The sequence below is a fragment of the Pygoscelis adeliae genome, unplaced genomic scaffold, assembly GCF_000699105.1.
Source record: "Pygoscelis adeliae isolate BGI_AS28 unplaced genomic scaffold, ASM69910v1 Scaffold4, whole genome shotgun sequence".
In the NCBI taxonomy this organism is placed as follows: Eukaryota; Metazoa; Chordata; class Aves; order Sphenisciformes; family Spheniscidae; genus Pygoscelis; species Pygoscelis adeliae.
The window spans coordinates 10,083,405-10,103,621 of record NW_008824986.1 but is presented as its reverse complement, the minus strand read 5'-3'; the positions used below and the strand labels follow the sequence as shown (position 1 = coordinate 10,103,621).

General features: G+C 47.8%; 1 protein-coding gene across 2 annotated transcripts in view; it reads right to left on the bottom strand.

Annotated features, from left to right (window-relative positions):
- CTBP2 (C-terminal binding protein 2) overlaps window positions 1-20,217 on the bottom strand; it is an 80,256-nt gene that overhangs the window by 5,628 nt on the left and 54,411 nt on the right. For both annotated transcript variants that reach the window (XM_009325865.1, XM_009325866.1), the window contains 3 exons: window positions 6,883-7,037; window positions 5,410-5,554; window positions 1,923-2,129 (listed from right to left, as the gene is read on the bottom strand). In XM_009325865.1, coding sequence (XP_009324140.1) covers window positions 1,923-2,129; window positions 5,410-5,554; window positions 6,883-7,037 — 507 coding nt within the window. The remainder of the gene's footprint in view (window positions 1-1,922; window positions 2,130-5,409; window positions 5,555-6,882; window positions 7,038-20,217) is intronic.

Genomic DNA, 20,217 nt, shown 5'->3' with positions numbered 1-20,217 from the left:
GGATGCTGGCTGGAGGGCAAACCCAGGCCACCTTGCACAGGGAGGGCTGTGCTTGGCTCTAGCAAATGCAAGATGCTTGTGTTAAGATTTTTAAAAAAAACGAACAAAATGAAGAGTGAGGTCATTAGGCATCTGCCGGCTCACGGCCATTTGAACACGTGGCACCATCTACAGCCATGTAGGTCTGGTGGGGAAGGCCCAGCGTGCGGCTCAGCCCCACCAATGTGCAGCTCTGGACATCGCAGAGAAACAATCCCCTGTGGCGCTGTGTCTACCAAGAAAAGCCGAAAAAGGAAAGAAAAAAGCACCGCCTTTTTTAGGCAACTTGTTTGTGATAGGTTTTTCAGCCTCTTGCTGTACGACTGGTTAATTGGGCGTGACGAAGACAACTGTCGTAGCTTGGAAGCAAAGGACTACTACAGCCGCTGTGCTGGCTGTAGCATGGGATGTCTGTGGCATTGCTGGAGCCGCCCCCCCGCCTGTCCCCGCCACAGGCTGTGCAGGCTCCGTGTGCCCTGTGTGCCAAGCCTCAATTATTTATTTATCTGTTAATTTTTTCAGCTAGCAGCAGTGCAGCAGCCCAGCATGTGCCTGGTTAGTGGTACACAGCGACGTTCCCCTGTGCATGCACATACGTGATGCCATTCCGGTGCACCAGAGATGCGTGGTTGACTCGGGGGGACATCAGCTGTGTGCCTGCATGGACATCCAGCTGCGAGCATGCAGTCGGGCATGCACTGCTGCCTTCACCCTGGCCCTGCCAGACAGACCTGGGCTCACCCGTATCTTCTGCCCTAACCTCACCCATCCGCCTTGCCTCAGTTTCCCCATTTAAACATGCTTATAAGCCAGCTTTTTGCACTAACTAGCCTAGGGCTTTGCAAGACAACAGCATGAGGCAAGTGGGGAAAATGGCTGCTGCACAGAAAGCAAGTGGAAATACTGCTGCAACATTTGTGGTCTGGCTCCGAGCCACCCTCCAGCAGACAGACGTGCTCTGTAAACCAGCACCTCGCCAGATCTCCTCTGCTCGCGTTTCTGCCACTTTGCTTGTGCCCGGCCACCATGTGCCGCGTGAGCTTCTGCTGCCTGAACACACCTCCTGAACCATCTTGTGATGGCTGGACTTTGCTCCCAAAAGGGGTATCCAAAAGGGTTGTCAGCAGAGGTGCTGATGCTACCTCTGATGCTGAAACTCTCTATAGCTACGGATGAACTGAAGACAAACTTTGTTTTACACAGCCCTGCCACTGCGCCGGGCAGAATGGCTCAGAAAGAGCTGGGTTGGTGTAGCTGTGGCTCAGGGACACAGTTTTTCGGGAGAGGACAGCAGCACTACCAGGTATGGTCCCTCTTGGGGCACTGCCAGGTTTCACCAGCACTCCTCCAAGGGCTCAGCCAAGGCTCACAAAATACAGCTCCTTCCCTGAAAAATCAGTGTAAGATTCACACTGATCCACTGTGGTGTGGTTCTGGGTTTAAAAATGCTCGTTTTAGGTCCTTCCTAGGGCAGTGAATGAAACTCTCTATAGCTACGGATGAACTGAAGACAAACTTTGTTTTACACACCCCTGCCACTGCGCCGGGCAGAATGGCTCAGAATGGTGTAGCTGTGGCTCAGGGACAGAGTTTTTCGGGAGAGGACAGCAGCACTACCAGGTATGGTCCCTCTTGGGGCACTGCCAGGTTTCACCAGCACTCCTCCAAGGGCTCAGCCAAGGCTCACAAAATACAGCTCCTTCCCTGAAAAATCAGTGTAAGATTCACACTGATCCACTGTGGTGTGGTTCTGGGTTTAAAAATGCTCGTTTTAGGTCCTTCCTAGGGCAGTGAAGTGGCGCTGAGTCTTCCTCAAAGGCTGAACATGGGGCTGGCAGCGCTCCATGCACCATTCGCAGGCTGCCTGCCCTTTGCCAACGTACCGAAGCCAATGAGGCCAAGCGTCTCCCCCCTGATGCGGGCAGCACCGGAGGCCACCTCCCGGATCTGCTCCACGCTCTGCACCCGCGTGCCTTCCCGCAGCGCCTGGTAGAGCCAGGTGTTTCGCCGGTAGAGGTTGAGGACGTGGCAGACGGTGGAGTCGGCCGTCTCCTCCACGGCAGCCGAGGGGATGTTGCAGACGGCGATCCCTGCAGAGGCAACACCACAAAGCACAACCGTGGCTCAGGGGGGAGCAGCTCCAGCTGCTCGCCCCACCGCTTCCTGCCCCCCCAGCAAAGCAGAGGGGCTCCTGGCCCTTCACCCTCACATCTCCCACCCAGCCTATCATTTGTTAAGCGTTTGGAGTAACATTTTCCCACGATGTGCACGGTTTACGTACAGCAGCCTGAAATCTCTGCAAAAAGCTCATTACCGTGACCAGTAATGGTAAGGTCAGGGGTCCCCTACACCTCGGCATCTCTCTGGGGTAAGGACAAGTGCAGATTCAAGTACAAGAGCTACGCAGGAGTAACTCCAGCAGCAAAGGTTTGTTTTGCAATAGAAAGGCTTATTCTCGTTTAGTTTAATCTACCTTAAAAGCGACTTAAATCGCACTGGCAGAAGTCACTCCTTCTCCCCAATAACACTGTTCAACCATTAAATTATTTAGGGGCCAATAATTTGGTGCATTCGAGCAGGATGGTAAACCAGATCAGCGTGGCAGGGCCAGCTTCTCCTTCCACCACCAAGTGCCAGAACAGTCGATTCAAAACACCCCTTGGCAAGCCTCCACGCCACAAACACCCACCCACACTCCTGCAGGAGGAACCGATTGCTCCTGCCACAAAATTTGGAGGCTTTCCCAAAATTTGGGAAGGGCAGGGGGCAGGGCTGCGGCGGAGCAGCTCCTCTACCCCAACACCACCACTGCTGCACACCCCTGCCTGCCCCGCTGCAGGTCTCAATAACAGACCTTTTGTTCCTTTGCCACAAAAGGTTCATTTTAAACCACTGTGTCCCTGCTTGGAGCTGCAAGTATTAAGTTCACAGAAAATGCCTCCCCAGTCATTGCCCTGTCCAGGCTCTGGCTCAGTAACGCATGTAAGGGTGTACTTCATTTAATGTCTATTCAGCAGAGCAGTTAAGCACATGCTTATATCCTACCGGATTCAATGCGATTTAAACACACATTTAAAGATGGATGTGTATTTAAGTGCTTTACTGGACTGGGGCCTTTGAGTAGAAACCATGAAGAAGTAGGGAGATAAAGACAGAATAAGATATTCAGAAAATCCCCTTCCACTGTGAGGGGCGCTGATTCAAAATTGAAAATCTGTTTCCCATCCCCCTGTCAATCTCCCTGCTCACAGGAACCTGTTTTTCTGTTTTTAAAACTTTTTTCCACCCTGTGGCTGTTTGAAAGACCTACAGAAACTGGGAGACAACTGACTGACCCTACAGAGAGAAAAAACCCAACACCAACCAACCCCTGAAAACACTGTCCACCTCCTCTCCCTTTCAGGTGACAGGGACACGATGCTCTGGTCCCCGCGAGCTCCTAAAGCTGATGCTGTCTCATTTTACATTTCCCATCTCTTCCACAGAGGGAACTTCTGATTTACCTCGGGGACTTGGGTGCAGCCCAGAAACCACGCTGACCGCCTGCCCAAGCCCTTAATGAAAGGAAGGGAGGGTTTTCCAGGAAGACCACACATTTAAGTATCAGGCAACTGCTCCTGCGCATTTGTAGGCAGAGGCCATGGTTGCTCACAGGGGAAGAGAAGAGACAGGAAGGCTGGAGGGCAATGAGCGGCTCTGGCAGTGCTCCCCATCGGCCTGCAGCTCCGCCGAGAGTCCCCATCACCAACCCATCACCAAGTCGGCACTTGTCCCTCTTCTGATGGACCGCTTGCTTATAGAGCTGGATGAAACCGGGCTGCCTTTCCCACAAGATTCTTACGCTGTTATATATTGTCGTGCCCCCAGGAGCAGGAGCTGCTGGCACTGGGGGTTAAATACCCGGCAGATGGTTCAACACAAGCATCTTGTTCTGGCGGTGTCTTCTAGTGGGTCAAAACTGGTCCAGCCAGCCAGGCCAGCAAGGCACAGGCAGCTGACACCGCATGGCCAGGCACCGTCTTTAGACACTGGTCATTTATTGACTGCACAGTTTAAAAACTACCTTATGGAAAGCAATACCAATTAAACTTTACGCTACATTTGTGGGTAGTCATTACATTTGCTACTCGAAACCACATCATTTGGCCACCCAATTTGCCAAGTATAAAAAGAAGGATTATACTGCAGCATCCCATTACTTTATTCGTTATATTTTTCCTTTCTTGATGTTCAAAGCCTCAGAACATTGTTATAATGGATAATAACAATAAGAGTTAAAAACATGAAGAAACCATTACATTGAGAAGATGCTGTTCTCCTCTTGAAAAAATAATTCACTATATTGAGAATTGCTTTCTTAGGAATGACTATTTGAAACTCTCTTATCGCAATTATCCTTGTAAAATGGCTCACGTGAAATGGCTGTTATTCTTCACTTCCCCAGAGATAACCTTTAATAGAAGATATCCTAAACACTATTGTAGGACTGCTTGATAGACTGAATCTTGGGATCAGATGATCAAAAATGGTTGTAACTCAGCTGCTAAAATCACGGATACAATTAAGCTCTCCCAGTTGGGGGTGTGCAGATTGCCAAAGGTCTCTGTGACCATCCAAACCAGCATGGAAATCGGGTGGCCCCAGCACCACCTGACAGCCACGCAACGCAGCCTACCCCCCCCCCCCAAACCCAGGCATGCAGAAAAATCCCATAGCTGGACATAGGGGCTCCTTTCTGAAAATGTGGGCCCCTGTATTTTGGCAGTCCACATAACACGACCCTACAGTAAATCTCTTTTTCAAGTTCCTGAGGCACCTTTGATGAGATGGCAAAGGAGGCAGCAACAACCCAACGCACAATTCCTGCCCCACTGTCCGACACGTCGCCTTCCCAGCAGTGTAGGCATGACTCCGAGAACCAGATCAGATCAAGAGACTGATCTTGCTTAACAAAATATAATAAAACACCCTTCCTCCAATTTTCCTAAAGCTAGATCAACTCTCCTGAGCCAGAAATAGAACAGCCATACCAAAATCCGTCAGTACAAGGGGGCACCTCGAACTTGGGACAGTGTGGGAACAAGGGGCTCGGATGGGGCAGTTTTAACATAGTATGAGCCTAAAAGCTGCCTTCTAAAACTGCACCATTTTGTTTACTTCATGGTCAAGTTTTCTTATCATAATATTATCTACATGCAAAAAATGTAAACTGCACCTGTAATTTTAAGGGTTTAATCAACTTCCTTTGTGAGGTCCTGCCTGCAACTCCACTTTGCCAGCACGCTCCCCTGGGAAGCAGCAGGTACTTCTGCTGAGTTTAAAGACTCAGAGGGATGTAGGAGGGAATCGGGGTGCAGAGCTGAGACCTACCAAGCTCCCCCGCGGCTTTGATGTCAATGTTGTCGTAGCCACTGCCTATTCGAACAATGACCCGTAAGGCCTTGAACTTCTCTAGATCTTCTCGAGTCAGTGTGATGGTGTGGTACATCATCGCCCCAACAGCTTCATTTAATACCTGGAACAGAACAGAGATGTCAGGAGCCACCAAGACACCTGGAGGGGACGCCTGCAGCTCATGAATCAGGAATATTACACAGTAAATTGTACATTTTTACCGCTGACCTACTGTCTGACCCAGGCACAGTGCAAGCCGACACTTCCAGGTGTCACCAAAACTAACAGGGGTGTGACCCACCAACACTGAGGCCATTCCCTTTGGGAAGAGACTGGATGCATATCTGAAAATTATGATGTTACATCTGGGGAGGCAAAGCAGAGGAAAACTAAGCCTGTCACTCACCCGGACCCTTTTCCAGGTGGTTATCTGCTAATCCCTCTGCTTCCAACCAGCAGTAATTCTGCTTTTAAAAACAAATTAGGTTTTATGGCAGTATCTATTATTTTTGAACACAACTGTGTGTCACTTGTAACTCCTCAACCTTCTTTTGTATGTTGGAAGTATAAGTACCTGTCACACTGTTCACATTAACCCTTCCTGTATGTTTTCAAGAGTATCTAAAAAGATCTGTGTGATGCTGTACAGTCATGTAAGACTGTACTCTGTTCCCTTCAATGGAGATTCAAACCTTCATTGGTGCTCACCATAAGCTACCTCGGTGTTCTGAAAACCCAAGACCTATCTAAATTCTCCAAGACTGGCCCATCTATCATCTACCAATGCCTCATAAAAACGTCCATCCTCCTTCCCACGCATTTAATATTTGAAGCACTGCAAAGATCAGCACTGATGCTATTTGTAGTTCTCTTTCCCAGATCCTGGAAGTGATTTCTGATCCCTTCAAACCTCATTTGAGTTATCTAAATGTGCACAAAGAATACTTTTAAAACAAGTATTTACAATTAGTTGAGCTTCCAGGCAGAAACACCCATCCACACTGCACTGATCTGCCTGCATGCTGCCCAAACCTCACCCACTCCTTGCTGGGGAGAAATGAGCTGCTGAGGTGTAGCCCGCACTGGAGGAGACCCATCAGCTGCAGCGTGGGATGGTGTTAGCAAAGCCAGAGCAACCGCCCCGCACCCTGGGGAGGTGCAGAGTGCTGTTACTGCTGCACCGAGCAAGCGGACTTCAAAAAAATGAGAAACATTAATAATATTGATGTAAAAAACCTGATGCTAAGAGATAAGATGACTTCTTTTTCCAAAATAACATCTGGCCTCGCTGAATTTTAATCTACAGCAACTTCTGTTGATGTTATCCGCTGATGGTCTCAAAGTGCAGCTTTGTACACTTTTTTCTCAAGAAGAATTGGAAGAGGAAGGCCAGAGCACACCGTCCCCCGGCCTGGCCCGGCCCGCCCGCGCCCTTGCAACTGATGTTACCTTCTCGTGAATCTCCTGAGTTGATTGTGCGTCACAGAATGCAACCGTCGCCAAGTCCTTCAAAATGGGCATCTCCACTGTACAGTCCCTCCCATCCAGCAGTGCCACCAGGGGCCGGGGGTGCATGGGGCCGTTCATGATTTGAGGGCGAATACCTGCAAGCAGAAGAAGCGCGGCTTTTACACCGGCGGCAGCAGGAAGGTCCCCCCGGCAGCAGTGCTACCTGCGCATGGTTCCTGTGTCGGGTGAGGGGCAGCGGCACATGGTTTCAGCTTGCACAACAAATTTAGGGGGATGATGGCAATGCAATGCAAAGTTTAGCACAAGGTCCAGTTTTACCTCTGGGAGTATGGCTGCAGTTTTGCCCCTGACAGAGAGAAAACCCAGCAAGACTTGCTTCAGGACAGGGATGGACAACGCCATTTCAGCCACCTGTGACTTTATGGGGATGTATCTCCACTGTGCCGATCCTCACCGACACAGGCCACGTTTCAACCAAACCACGTAAGCCAGAGCTGCTGGCCTCTTCAACCGTTTTATTTAGCATCCTAGGAGTGAAACCCAAGCCAGCAGTATTTTCTTCCCCTTCCTGCAGGAGGGCCGGGATTTTGTTCCACAGACATACACTGGTAGTTGATCTGTTTTTTTAGGGGATGACTACCATTTTGACCACCTCAGAAAGACAAGTCCAAACAGACAGCCACCAAAAAAAAAGTATTACTGGAAAATCACAGAAAGAGCAGGACACCGAAGACCTCTTTAGCAGACAGGCATATATTCTGTTATATTACCAACTACCAGAAGGCTTCAAGGTGGGAACGGCGAAGCTCAGCTTACTTCATAAAACCAAACCCGGTCTATCCCCGCATCCTGCGGGATGCTCTGGGATGCGTGGCTGGAGCCTGCGTGAAGGACCTGCATATACAGGATGAAATGGCTGCAGACCCCGCTCTGCCATGGCAGTAAGCGCACTTGTGCCAGTGCAGGACAGTGCTCTTCTCACACTTACACACACCTAGCCATGGGCTGCTCCTTTGAAAATACTTGTATTCAGGAGTCTGTTCAGCTGTGCTGCTTTTTTCTCATTTCACAATGACACGTTTTCCAGGCTGAGGTGAGGAAAGGAACAATCACCACCAAGGGCCGCAGAAGGCTGATTTTTCTACCCTATTTATTGCTCTGCTGGGGATTAATCGGTTCATTTTTGGACAAGTCACTTAGACATTTCTACGCCTCCCTTTAGTACTCAGTAAGGGAATTTATTACATTAGGACTGTACAAAATATCTCAGCTATCTTTTTCGGCTACCCAGGCAGTTTCTGGGAAAAGCGTAGGTGGGGGGAGCGGGTGTTCTGGGCACAAAGCAGTGTTTCATTTCTGCTGCCGCACCATGAGATGTCCAGGCCTGGAGGGTTTGGGTTCGAACCTTCAAACCCCCTCACAAGCAGCCTCAGAGAAGCCCCTCTCCTTAACAAAAGCTCCTTTCTGCACAAGAACCTTCCAGGGCTACCAACCAACACCTGTATCGCCTTTAAGCATAGTGGGTGTGTGATCCTTTTATTGAGTGGCTAACAGACACAGTAAATGCCTTCACTGCTTCTGGGTAAGAGCATTTTTCCCTGCCACTCTACATCCCAGGTATCACGACTTACTCGCAGTAGAATTGCTGATGCTGGTGAGCTGGACAAGCACGCGGCTCGGCTGAGGGAACTCCGTGGAGTTGTTTTGGGGTATCTTGGGGGGGTCAAACATCTCACATGGAGTATTACAGAACAAATGCTACTGTCTGTGGCTCTGTTTGAGTAAATCAGACTAAAGCCAAGAGCAGGAGCCTCCTTCGCCGGCCCTTGCGCCCAGGGCTGGGTACCGCTCCAGCCCTCTGGACTGCGGTCAACACCAGGACTTGTGTCACTGCAGCCTCACGTGCCAGAGCAATGACAATGAAGGAAAGAAACTCATGAGAAGAGCAAGGTGTTGATTTCTTTTTTTTTTCTTTTTTTTCTTTTTTTTAAGGGAAAATTAAATGTGCCTTTCTGTCCAGATTGCTGTTGGGTAAAGTATTAGCAAGATCTCCACCAGCTGATGTGTATGTGACAGATGCAGGTGCTACGGGCCAAAGCGATGCCTCCCAGACCACGCCAGCGCCAAGAGCATCGCCCCAGGGAGGGATCTTCGCTGCTGCGTATGAAACGTGGGATAGCACGTAGTTACATTTATTTTGCATGGGAAAAATTAACCCCATGGAAACAGGCAGGTTTAATGGAGGAGGTTTAATGGCTCTCCATTCCTGTTTTATTGACTCTGCTTTAAGAAATTAAGAACCAAGCAACCCAGCAGCAGACCTGACTGAAGATTTTCAGCATTACATGTGAATGTTTTTGGAATAGGTCCTGCTCTCCATCTTTCCTACCGAGATCTCCATTAGCACGTACTGGAAGTAATACATTATGTTTGCATGCATTTCATCCAGATGGAAGTATAACTGTGTCAGTAGGCAGGGTAGAGTGCCGAGGCGATTTGGATAACCGAAAGAAGCTTGCCATAAGCAGATAAGCAAGAATAAAAACATGTACAAATCTCAGAGCGCTTACACAATCCTTACGTGAAGCACTATACTGCAGCTAGATTATTTCCTCAGGTTAACAAGTGAGTGAATTATAACACTGACTTAAACGCTTACTAACGTGTATGATCTCCAAGGTTTAGAGCATCACCTATCAGCCTCACACCTCAACTGTAAATAAAAAGGAATCTGATGCAGGGGCAAGGTGGCTGTGGTGGTCCCAGCCCCAGCGGCCACTGGCACTGTCCCCGTGCTGTGCAGCTGTACGCCTCCGTCTGGGCAAGCTGAGCTCAGAGCTCGGTGCCCACTGGGGACCAGGACCATCCTCAGGCAGGGCAGTGGGCAAACAGAGGCTGGTGGTGGCTTCCTGCGAGCATGGCACATCATGGAAGACAAAACCACGGCTTATCTGAAACCTTGATATTTAATCTGAGCCCCAAAATAACAGTTTTATTATGCTGCCATTACATAAGCTTCTTTGAAACTCAAACGAAACACAGCTTTTTTTTTTTGAAACAGCATCTGTGTCTTTGCTCGGGATTAGGGATGTAATTGTGCATGATGACACAGGCTTCTTAGGCATGTCACCCTCGCCCGCACACAAAAGTGCAGTTGCCGAGGATGAATGCTGGCTGGAAACTGTGAGGTAGTCCGAGGAATGTCTCTCATTTCTCCTACTTCAATGAGGGAATTTACTTCAGCTTGACAATGAAAGTTTTCAAGCAAATCAATACGAGATGAAGTGTATAATGTATGGAAATTACGTTTTAATAAAAACCATTGGCAGGTTTGCAACTTAAACCGTGGTATATTTTCCTTGCCTGCCTCTCTCGTTGCCTCTCCACCACTCTGCATCTATTCTTCACCGTCCTGGTTCCTACCTCCTGCACAAACACATTCAAACCAAAACATTTGGGCTGACAAAACCAAGCTAAACTCGGTACGCTTTTCTTTTTAAACAAGCTCATACAGTACGTTTGTTCTGCGTGCAACTGCTTCATTAAGAACGAGGTATGCCACGGATCAGAAAGTAATTAAACAGCCAGACACTCCCCCCCTAAATTCTGATAAAACATCTCAGCCATTAACCCTCTCGCTCTGCCACACATTGCAAAACCACCGGGCTCACTCCACCGAGGGGTACGATGCTGCGTAAACCAAGCCCATCGCTGCCTCCCCACGCGTGGGCAGCAGGCAGCAGAGCAAGCCGGGGTGGTGCAGGCAGGAGGCAGTGGACAAGCTCTCCTTGGGACTGGGGTGGGATCAACTCTCCCTCCCAACAGCCTCACAAATTTGGTGGCTCCTCCGCCATCTGAAGCTGATTTTGCTGATAAAGCCCCAGCCGTTCCTGCAAAGTTGTGGTAAATATTGTTCGAGATGTATTTTTTTAGGTGTTTTCAGCTGCCTGCAGACCCTCGCCAGCATTGCAGGGAGCACTTGGTAAGGAAGAGGGAGAGGAGGAAGGGTTTATGGAAAAAAAAATTAAAAAAAAAAGAAAGGTTTTGCAGTCACAGTGAGAACTCAAACTCCACCCCGGCTCACAGGCAGCACCGCTTGTTGCACGCAGCCCCACGTATAAAGTGCTTTTGTTTCATTTTTAATACACAAAGCCTGCTTGTCCTCTCCTGCTGCTCCTCCCCTTTGCCACCCACTTGTATCCGATCCCAATGGCACCCCTGCCAAGAGAATTAGGGAGCGCTCCCTGCTAAATGGCAGTCTTTGTGTGACCGCAAGACGGCTGGTAGTATCTCACAGAAACAAAAGCAGAAGCCATTTGCCTAATTCTTACTAATCTCAGTTGCCTAGCCACGCAGCATTAAAAAAAAAAAAAAAAAAAAAGGCTTTAAACATGTTCACTTGCAGTATATAAAAGTGCATCAAGAAGCGATCCTGACACTCGCCTGAATTACCCGTTCACAACAAAGTAGCTATAGTTTTACAGTCAACTACACACTTTATTAAACAAACAGAAAAGAAACAGGAAATTTCCCCTTGCCTGGAAAATGTTGCCTCCACATTCTTCTTCTTATTAAAAACCACACATGGCAGTGGAGGAGGAGGGAGGGAGGAGGAGGGAGGGGAACCCACACACGATAAAATACTACCACTTTTCAGTGCGTTGCCTCTCCTTTCGTCTACGAGGGGGTATCTTCAAACAAGCAATCCCGCGGCCCACAGCTGCAACATCTCAAGACAAATGTCTCTTTGAACACGGAGGGAAAAGAAAAGGCTTTTGTCCTGAGCCACAGAAGAATAGTCTGAAATTGCAAGAGGAGTTACAGTCACCTCTGCGCGGCTCCCAACTCTTCAGAGCACTCCCTCCAGACTTTGCCGAAGCTTTTAACTAATCGTAGTTCTTTCCCAGCCCTTGAATAAAATCATGTGAGTGCCAGCCAAAAAATCTTATGCTATGCACACTAAAGGGTTTGTATATGTCACAGTTGCTTTTTCCCCCTTCCACTCCCCTCCTCCTATTGACTTGCACATACAGTGTTTTTTTCAAGTCGTCTCAAATGGATTTAATCTGTGCCATGCTGCGTTTTATGTTTGTTTGGGTTTTTTTGTGTGTGGTTTTTTTTAAACTTAAAAATGAAACATGCCTTTCCATGCGGAGTATATTAAATGAGGCTCCAGAAACAGGCTGATAGCCTTTAGCAGCAGCGGCAGCACCACGAAAACAAACACAAAGCACTGGGGAAAGCAAGGCTGCGCTGATCTCATCTAGCACCCAGAAACGAAGGGCCAAATTCTCTCTTGATGTGTAAATCAACCAGTTTTCAGCACCAGAAAAGACACTGGCTTGCTGGAAGGATTCACATCTTGGAGATGCCCATCTCCTGGTCCTGCCCAGTTTGTCCCAAATAGGTAAAAGCAGCCCTGTTATCATCATCATCCCAATCCCAGACTCCTGCAGAGCACGGGGAAGTGCTGCTGTGGGACACGGTGAAGGAGGGCAGGTCGTACCCGTGCAATGCCCTGTCTCCAGAGCATGCAGTGGCTCACAGCTTGGAGCAGTTGGTTTTTTCTCTTTCTGGTTGCCATCGTCATGGCTAGCAGCAGCAACAGCTAGAGACAATCCTCATCCAAGAAATCAGGAAAAAAATCACTCCCAGTTTAATACTGTTAGTGCTGCATCTTACTACTTGTCATTCCCTGGCTAAAGAGCGGTGCAAGTTAGTTAACAGAGGGCTCTAGGTGGCATTTCTACAAAATACCTTGGATCCATCAAACTGATTTTCAGCCACGGAAGCCAAAACCGAACCAGAGCACTGCTGGTGCACCGGTGGTACTGGCTACTATGCTTTACCTGGGACGAATGCAGTACGTGGGGAAATCTGTAAGCAATAAGGTTAGCCTGCACAGACCTGTTGTTTTCCATCACCGTTTTGTCACCATCCTGCTGGTTCAAACAGCATCATCCCTCCCCTCCACAGACCAGGGGGGTCTGAACCACCCAGGGCCAGTCCAAGGGAAACACCCAGGAGAAACTGGCAGCAATTCATTGGTACACGCAGCACTCTACCAGGCAAGGGTCCTGCTGACCCTGTCGGATGCTTCCGGATGCCCAGAAGAGTCCTGGAATCAGAGGACGAGGTCAAGAATAAGGAGAACAAAGGTTTATTACTGAAGCTGCTACTGACTTATAACATAAACGTCAAAAGACCTGTCAGCCTCCCTAAAATCCAGTCTCCGAGTACAAGACAAGGGGATTTAGGCACATCTTTCTCTTGAACTTACATTGCCATTGGTTGAGCACTTCAAATTTTCCACAGATTTACTGTCCCAGCTATCACCCCCACTTTACAAGCTGGAAAGCCGGGGTCCCGCAGTGCCTTTCCGAGGTGGCTCAGGGGTCCCCACTCCTCAGCAGCCCTGGGCCACCCTCTTTGCGGGCTGTAAACTGGCACTGATCCTGCTTCAGGGGTGCACGGAGGGGAAACCTCTGGGAATCCACCTCTGTGGGTCACAGACAGCCCATGGTGGTTTCAAACTTTAGCAGTATCACTTGCAAGCAGAAAGGCCTAAGCGAGTTGCAAAGGTGCCATCGAACAAGTGCTGAAGGAAGGTTTCTGTGAGGATGGGGATGTTTTTGGAAAGCACTGCAGGTGCTGCAAGACTGAGAGGACCACCTTCCTCTATCGCAGCATACTCACAAGTGATGCTCTTTCTTTCACTTAACTTTTCCTGTTAATAGATACTTCTCATAATAAATGCATATGAAAAAATGAAATAAGACACAGTCTTTATCTCGCAATCAGGGGAAAACAGATATTTACTGTTATTTCTAATTGTAAATGCTCTGGAGGCACTTGGTACTGTACAGACAGAAGCCACACAAATACACAGCCAGTTTAGAAAGTGACATCAAATGTCTTTTTTATAAATAATCGTACTGTGGTTTTTTTAAAGCAAAGCATCTTTGAGACTGCCAGGATCCTACTGGGAAAAGACTGTGAAATCTTCTCGTTTGGAGGAGATCTGGGTGTTTGAACTGATGTCCGTAACGCAGCTGGAGCTGACGGGCTCCATGCTCGCAGCCAGGGTTGCCATGGGGAAGGGGGATGATGGCAAAGCGGAGGTGACTTCCAGCTCACTGGAGGGTTCATGGCAGTCTTCTCCGGTGAGGGAAATCACGCTTCAGAGAAACTCCCGAGCTCCAGAAAGATGGCCAAAGAGCAAGGCCCATCCTCCCCCCTGAGGGGCAGGGTCCCTGCCGGAAAGGAAAAAAACTTGTACTGCTGTTGGGAAGAGCCTGTGCAAACTCCTGACCCCTCCAAGCGCATTTCCTCCTGTCAGCACATAACAGCTGGCTTTCTGCCAGTTCCCTTTTCAGGTAACTTTTCAGGACTTCCTTTAAGAATGTATTTTTAAAAATTCATAGGAAATTCCCATATAAAATTATATCCTTATTAGCTGATATGAACACCATGATTACAGTCCCCAGCTGAACTACAGAAGCAGACAGCAACCACAGAGAAATGCTCATAAAAATACGAGGAGTGTATGTATGTGGCATTTCCTTACTCTTATTTGAATTCCTGTAGATAACACATACCAGAGACACATACACCTCTTCACTTCCTTTTGCAGACCCCCATTAAAGGACCAAGATACGCATAGCCCACTGCTGATGCCATGGGGATGCTGTCTTGGGGCAGGAAAGCGAAGCACAAGCTTTGCAAAACTCTGGAGCGCTCTTCTTCTATGAAGTAATCTCGGGACTGAACTAAATCTCATCCAGGAGCACTCTAGATACAGCTGCAAATACATAAACTGGTGTACTACAATGAAAAAGTAATGTAATAGTAATATGTAGCCTCTGCTGTATACCTTCCGTATCAAATTGTCGGTGTTTTGGTTATTCCCAGGCTGCCAGGTGGGTAAATCTGTGTCTACGAACACCAACCTGTGACTTTCCACCCCAGCTCACATGTGGATTAACAGAGTGACTTCAAGAGGAGCTAAGTAAGGTCTTAGGGTGAAACTTTTAATGTCCACAAAAGATGATGGGAGATGGGGCGTGCCCAAGGGACGTGCTGACCCCAAGGGCTGGCCAGGGACCCCGAGGAGCAGGTGTGTGGAGCAGAGGACGGACGGATGGGATAGCGACCCCGGGGAGGCAGTGGGAGCTGCCAGGGCACACGAGAGAGATGGCAGAGCAGATGGGAGAGGCCATATGGGGCAGTGAGGGATGCTACCAAGAAAGCTAAAAGAAGCACCTGGAAAAAAAATGGGAAAAACCCAGTTATGGTTTGTGTTGTCGTTATGTTGTCCCTGCTCATTGCAGCGGGGTTGAACTAGATGACTTTTAAAGGTCCCTTCCAACCCAAACTATTCTATGATTCTATGATTCAGACACCATATGGACTCTCAAACCGTCCCACTGCCCAGGGCTGAGCTTTGCAGCTCCTATTAAAAACAGTATGGAGAAGGTAGCAAAAAACCCCAATAAATTCCCCTTGAATGTACTCCATTACCAAGCCCAGTGTTGAAAACAAATTGTATTTGCAGTGCTTAGCAGATGGCTTTCTTGATATTATCCAGAAACGTGAGAAAATACTTTCTCTGCAGTGCTGCCACTTCAGCTGTAGTATATATTCTTTACATTTCATACGTGTGATGTTCACCCCTGTGACACACATTCCAGCCATACGGCATCACGCAGGAGGGACGACATCCTGCGCCAGCTCTCCTTCGGGTCCCTCCTTATCCTCTATATCCATTTATCTTTTCCCTTCTATCCCAATGGAAACAAACTACAGCAGTAAAAAACAAATGAGCTGCTCCAGGAAATGGACAGCTTTCATTGTTTTTGTTCTTGTTTTTTTTTTTTTAAAAGATAAAATAAATAAAACCAAGGAGAATGATGCTGATGCTTTACATGAGGGCGCAGGGGGGAGCTGCTGATATTAGCCATCTGGGCAGGAGGCTGCCTGGACTTCAAATCACCCTGAGGGATTCGGAAGCTTTAAAGACATTTTGGAAGACGAGATGCAAAAATCAAGGCTAAAGATGAGCCTGCTGATCAGCAGAGACATCCCTGGTATGGGGACAGCCTGAAACACTGCTGCCTGAGACCACGACGAGACCAGCAGTGGGACTGCCAACAACGTACCAGCATTGCGGGATGCAAACTTGGTTTTATCACACAGACGGACAACTGACAGCCCTACGGTTTAGACTGGAGATTTCCCTCAAATGAAAAAAAGAAATGGTAATCCATCAAAGCGAACACTTGGATTCAGCTTTTGGGAAGTGAGAGGGGTTCAATCACACTAGCTGTCCGTGTGCCACCAGCACCTTTTAAACTTGCGTTTGCACATTGATAATGAGTGATTCTGAGTGGAAAACAAAGAAAATGCCATGTTGTGAGATATTTGTAGGAATTAAATTATGCTGGCGTTAACCACTGACATATTAGCCCTTCCCATTATGCTGGACCAAAAGTGCTATCAATCTTTTAAGTAAGATACACATAAGGCTTTCTATATGCTGCTCTGCTTTGCTGCTGGCATTTTTGAGCTCTGCAGGAGGTTTTCTGTAGATCCCAGAGGAGGGTCGAGACGGCGTCGAGGGAGTGTCTGTGCTGGGGAGGACAGCGGTTGCTGTTCACTGTTGGCTTACAGCGTTCCCTGTATGGCGATGCTCCTACTGCACAGATGAGCAAGCTGGCGAGATAAGACTGCTTTGCTGGGGTGGGAGCTTGGGCAGCCTTTTGGAAGACAAATCCTCCTCTCCACGTCTGCCTTATGAGCTGTTGTCATCTCAAGTCATTCGTTTGCAGCAAGAACAACCCACCAAGGATCCAGCCAGGCTTTACCTAACGCTCTTTCTACGAGGACAATGTGGGAGTCTTCAGTGAGAGCCCAGCTTGACTTTAAGAGCCTCCCCAAAGCAACCTTTGGCCAAGTGCAAAGTGCCAAAAAGGGCTGGCAGCTGCATTGATTCCTCCTGCAAACGCTGCAGATGGGTCGTGGGCTGCGGCAGGAGCTGTGATCACCCAGGGAGCACCCAAGGCCCTGGCCTGGGGCGAGGGATGGTTTCAATCCTTTAAGTCCACCTGGACACCTCCAGCATCTTCATTCAAAGTGATAAATGGCACAAAACTTTCAAGCTGTGGGCAGTGAGTGATGCCTTTCAAAGTGATGCACACTAGCAGAAAAAGAAGCACGAGGGTTGTCCCTGAGCCCTGTGAGGCACACTGTGCAGGCTCCCGGGGGCTCTTCCACAGCTTGAGTGACACTTGCTAGCTACTAAAGGAAAAAAGACGGTGAGCTCACTCAAAACCCCACAGGTCTTGCCAAGGCCTCACCCCTTGTAAGACCTATTAAAATAGCTCCTGGGCACTTGCCAAGTGCACAAGCCCAGCTGGAACCGTTTGTTCAGTGACACTGTTGCAAGGTCATCCCTTCTGGAGACTGAAATCGGCCGCCTGAACGTGAAACGTTTTTGTCTAGGGCGCTGGACCTCTGATAACTTTCTCCTTTTCTATCGCTGCTCCATCTACATCCCCGCTCTCAGATCCCCACCTCTTTTCCACAATGAAGACCAAAGGAAGGAAACCTCGCTGTGGAGAGGAAGCGCAACCACCGCCACATTTCCAGCTTTTCTGCAGTGTGTTCACAGCCTGTACAGGACTCCTGCTTTTGTCATCCCACTTTCTTGCTTCACTTTTTTTTTATTTCTTTCCCTGTCCCGGTTTGTACCCGGAGCCCCCCGTGCTCTCCCATCATACTTTGAGGAATTTGAGACCAATTCGGTTTAGTGCAGAAAGGATGGCAAAACGGAAATATATGAGTGAGGGAATAACCCTGGAAGGTCCTTGGAGGTGCTGAATGCCTGCAAATCCCACTCATTTCCCCAAGATAAACACCCTCACTTCCTTGCAGTGCTGGATCATAACTAAGCGAGGAAAAAACCCTAAATACTAACATTCGAAAGCACTTAACTACAACCTACTTGTTATTAAAGTTGATTTACTTTTACAACTAATGCTTTGTAAGTATATCGTAGGATTTTATCGCAGTTACACTGAAAAAAGAAGGGCATGTGTTGAATTCCTGTTGACATTTAAAACAGCCCAGAAGCATAAAAACACAGCAAACAAAACTTTGGGCTTGGCAACGACCATCAAAACCCACCTGCTCCCCATGGGTTAGCAAACAAAATCTGTACTCCACTACTCCTGCAGCCCCAAGCATGGCCTCAGCCTGGGTGGGAGGTTCCCCAAAGGCAGGGTGCCCTTCCCCGAGCTCCCCAGCTCCTGGCCCTTCAGCTCTCACCCAAGGAAGTCACTGAGGCCACCAGGAAACCCATCGTAGTGGAGGACAACCCTTAAGTGGATACTTCAGCTCAGCACGTATTTCAACGCATGCTGTCCGTAACAGAAACGCTCTCTTGGATCAGGCTGATATCCCCTTGAGGCACATTATCAAATATTTGCCAGGCGAGAAGGCGCACTGTCATGGGAGATAAAGAAGATGATTGCACCATACAGAACAGGGAAGATGTACATGAGAATTGATTTTATCCTTCGGAGGAACGGTTTATGGAGGGAGGCTGTTCACCTTGTGGGTCTTCCCAGCTATGGAGAGTAAGCGAAGCAGCTCATCTGGGAGCATCGTCCCCTGGACACCCCAGCCCAGCAGCTCTGCCTGCAACTCTGCCTGCAGAACAGCAGCTCTGCCTGCAGAACAGCAGCTCTGCGTGGGCACGGCCCTGTGGGCGACGGCAGAGCTGGGAGAACAACCAGCTCGCTTTGACCTTCCCCTTGGGTTATACTTTCTGAATCTTACAGAACCCCAATATCTTCTGTGCTTTTTTACTACATATTGGAAAAGACTGGTTCCACCTTGGGCAGGATTTACTGGTCATGACTGCATTAAGAAGACAGAGCTCTATATGTAATGTCCTAGGAAAAGTATGGCAAAGAAACTCAGTCCTGCTTTGACCCATGTTCCTTAACTAATATATTTCATTATTTTTAATATCGTTGTAAAGCTGTCTCCCCAGATACTTGGTAAAATGAAGAAGGATCTCACACTGTGCTTGCAGCCACCTTCCCAGAGGAACCTGCTCTGCCGGAGAGGTCAACAGGAATGGGGTGACTCAGGGCCCAGCAGCATCTCCCACCCTGACATCTTCTTCTGAGTCACCTGCAAGGCTGCTCAGTCAGCGGGGAAAAAACCCAACCCATAAAACCCCCCCAAGAAACCTCAATCTCTTTATCCAATTTCTCTGAAAAAAGATTTTAGAGATGCCACACAATACAGTCCTTTTTAGCTATCTGTGCCCTCAACCCATGCATTAATACAGCTGAGACTAAGCTGGATTGAGGGGATTTTAAATTGATGTATTGCACGATGTAGAAGGCTATCAAAAAAAAAGCACTCCAAAAAGAAAAAAGGAAAAACTCAACACAAAACTGGATTGTAAGCTGAAGATTTCATGAGGTCAGGGTGAACGTACAAAACCTCTCACTGGAAATGTTATTAAAAATAGCATCTTATCTCCTGTAACATAGAAAGTACACTGATTAATAACAATACACTGATTAGTAAGAAACTCACAAATCTTAGAATATTATCATTTAATCATGTTTTTTTTAGACTGAGGGAAAAAAGTGGTGGTCAGGACAGAGAACTCTCTGTATTTTAAACTCACCCTTTTTAAACATTCTGACTTAGCATCTTTGTAGAGCCTTACTAGCCGCTCACTAATAATTGCTGTATGCTGAGAGCATCTTGGAAGTTGCAAAAGGGCATTGTAAGTATCGCAGAAAGAAATAAGAGCATGTCCAGACACTTACAAAGACTTCTCAGGCGCACAAAAGAACATGCTTTTGAGACTGCATGTAGAAATTTTGACTCCATGTATACAGATGTCAGGTTTCTACTAGTAAACTTCAAGCCAGAAAAAAGTCTTTGGTAACTCAGGGCTATTGAATCTTTCTTAAAATGTCCAAATCAAATTAAACCAAGTGTGATATTTTTTTGTGAGTTGCTTTTAAATTCAGTTCTTTCAAATATTGGTTAAACCTTTTGAAAATGAAATGAATTTTATTTTTAATGTAATGTGCAATTGTGGATATCTGAAGAAAAGCATGTGCTCCCAAAAGCACGTGTGTTTTTCTAACTATACTATTTGGTCTAATAGAAGATATTATCTCTCCCTGAAAACTTTGCCTAGCTTCAGTTTTCCCGGCTGAACAAAGATAACAGAAAAAGTTTAATGATTAACTTTCACGTTCTCTATTTTCCCCCCTTATCATG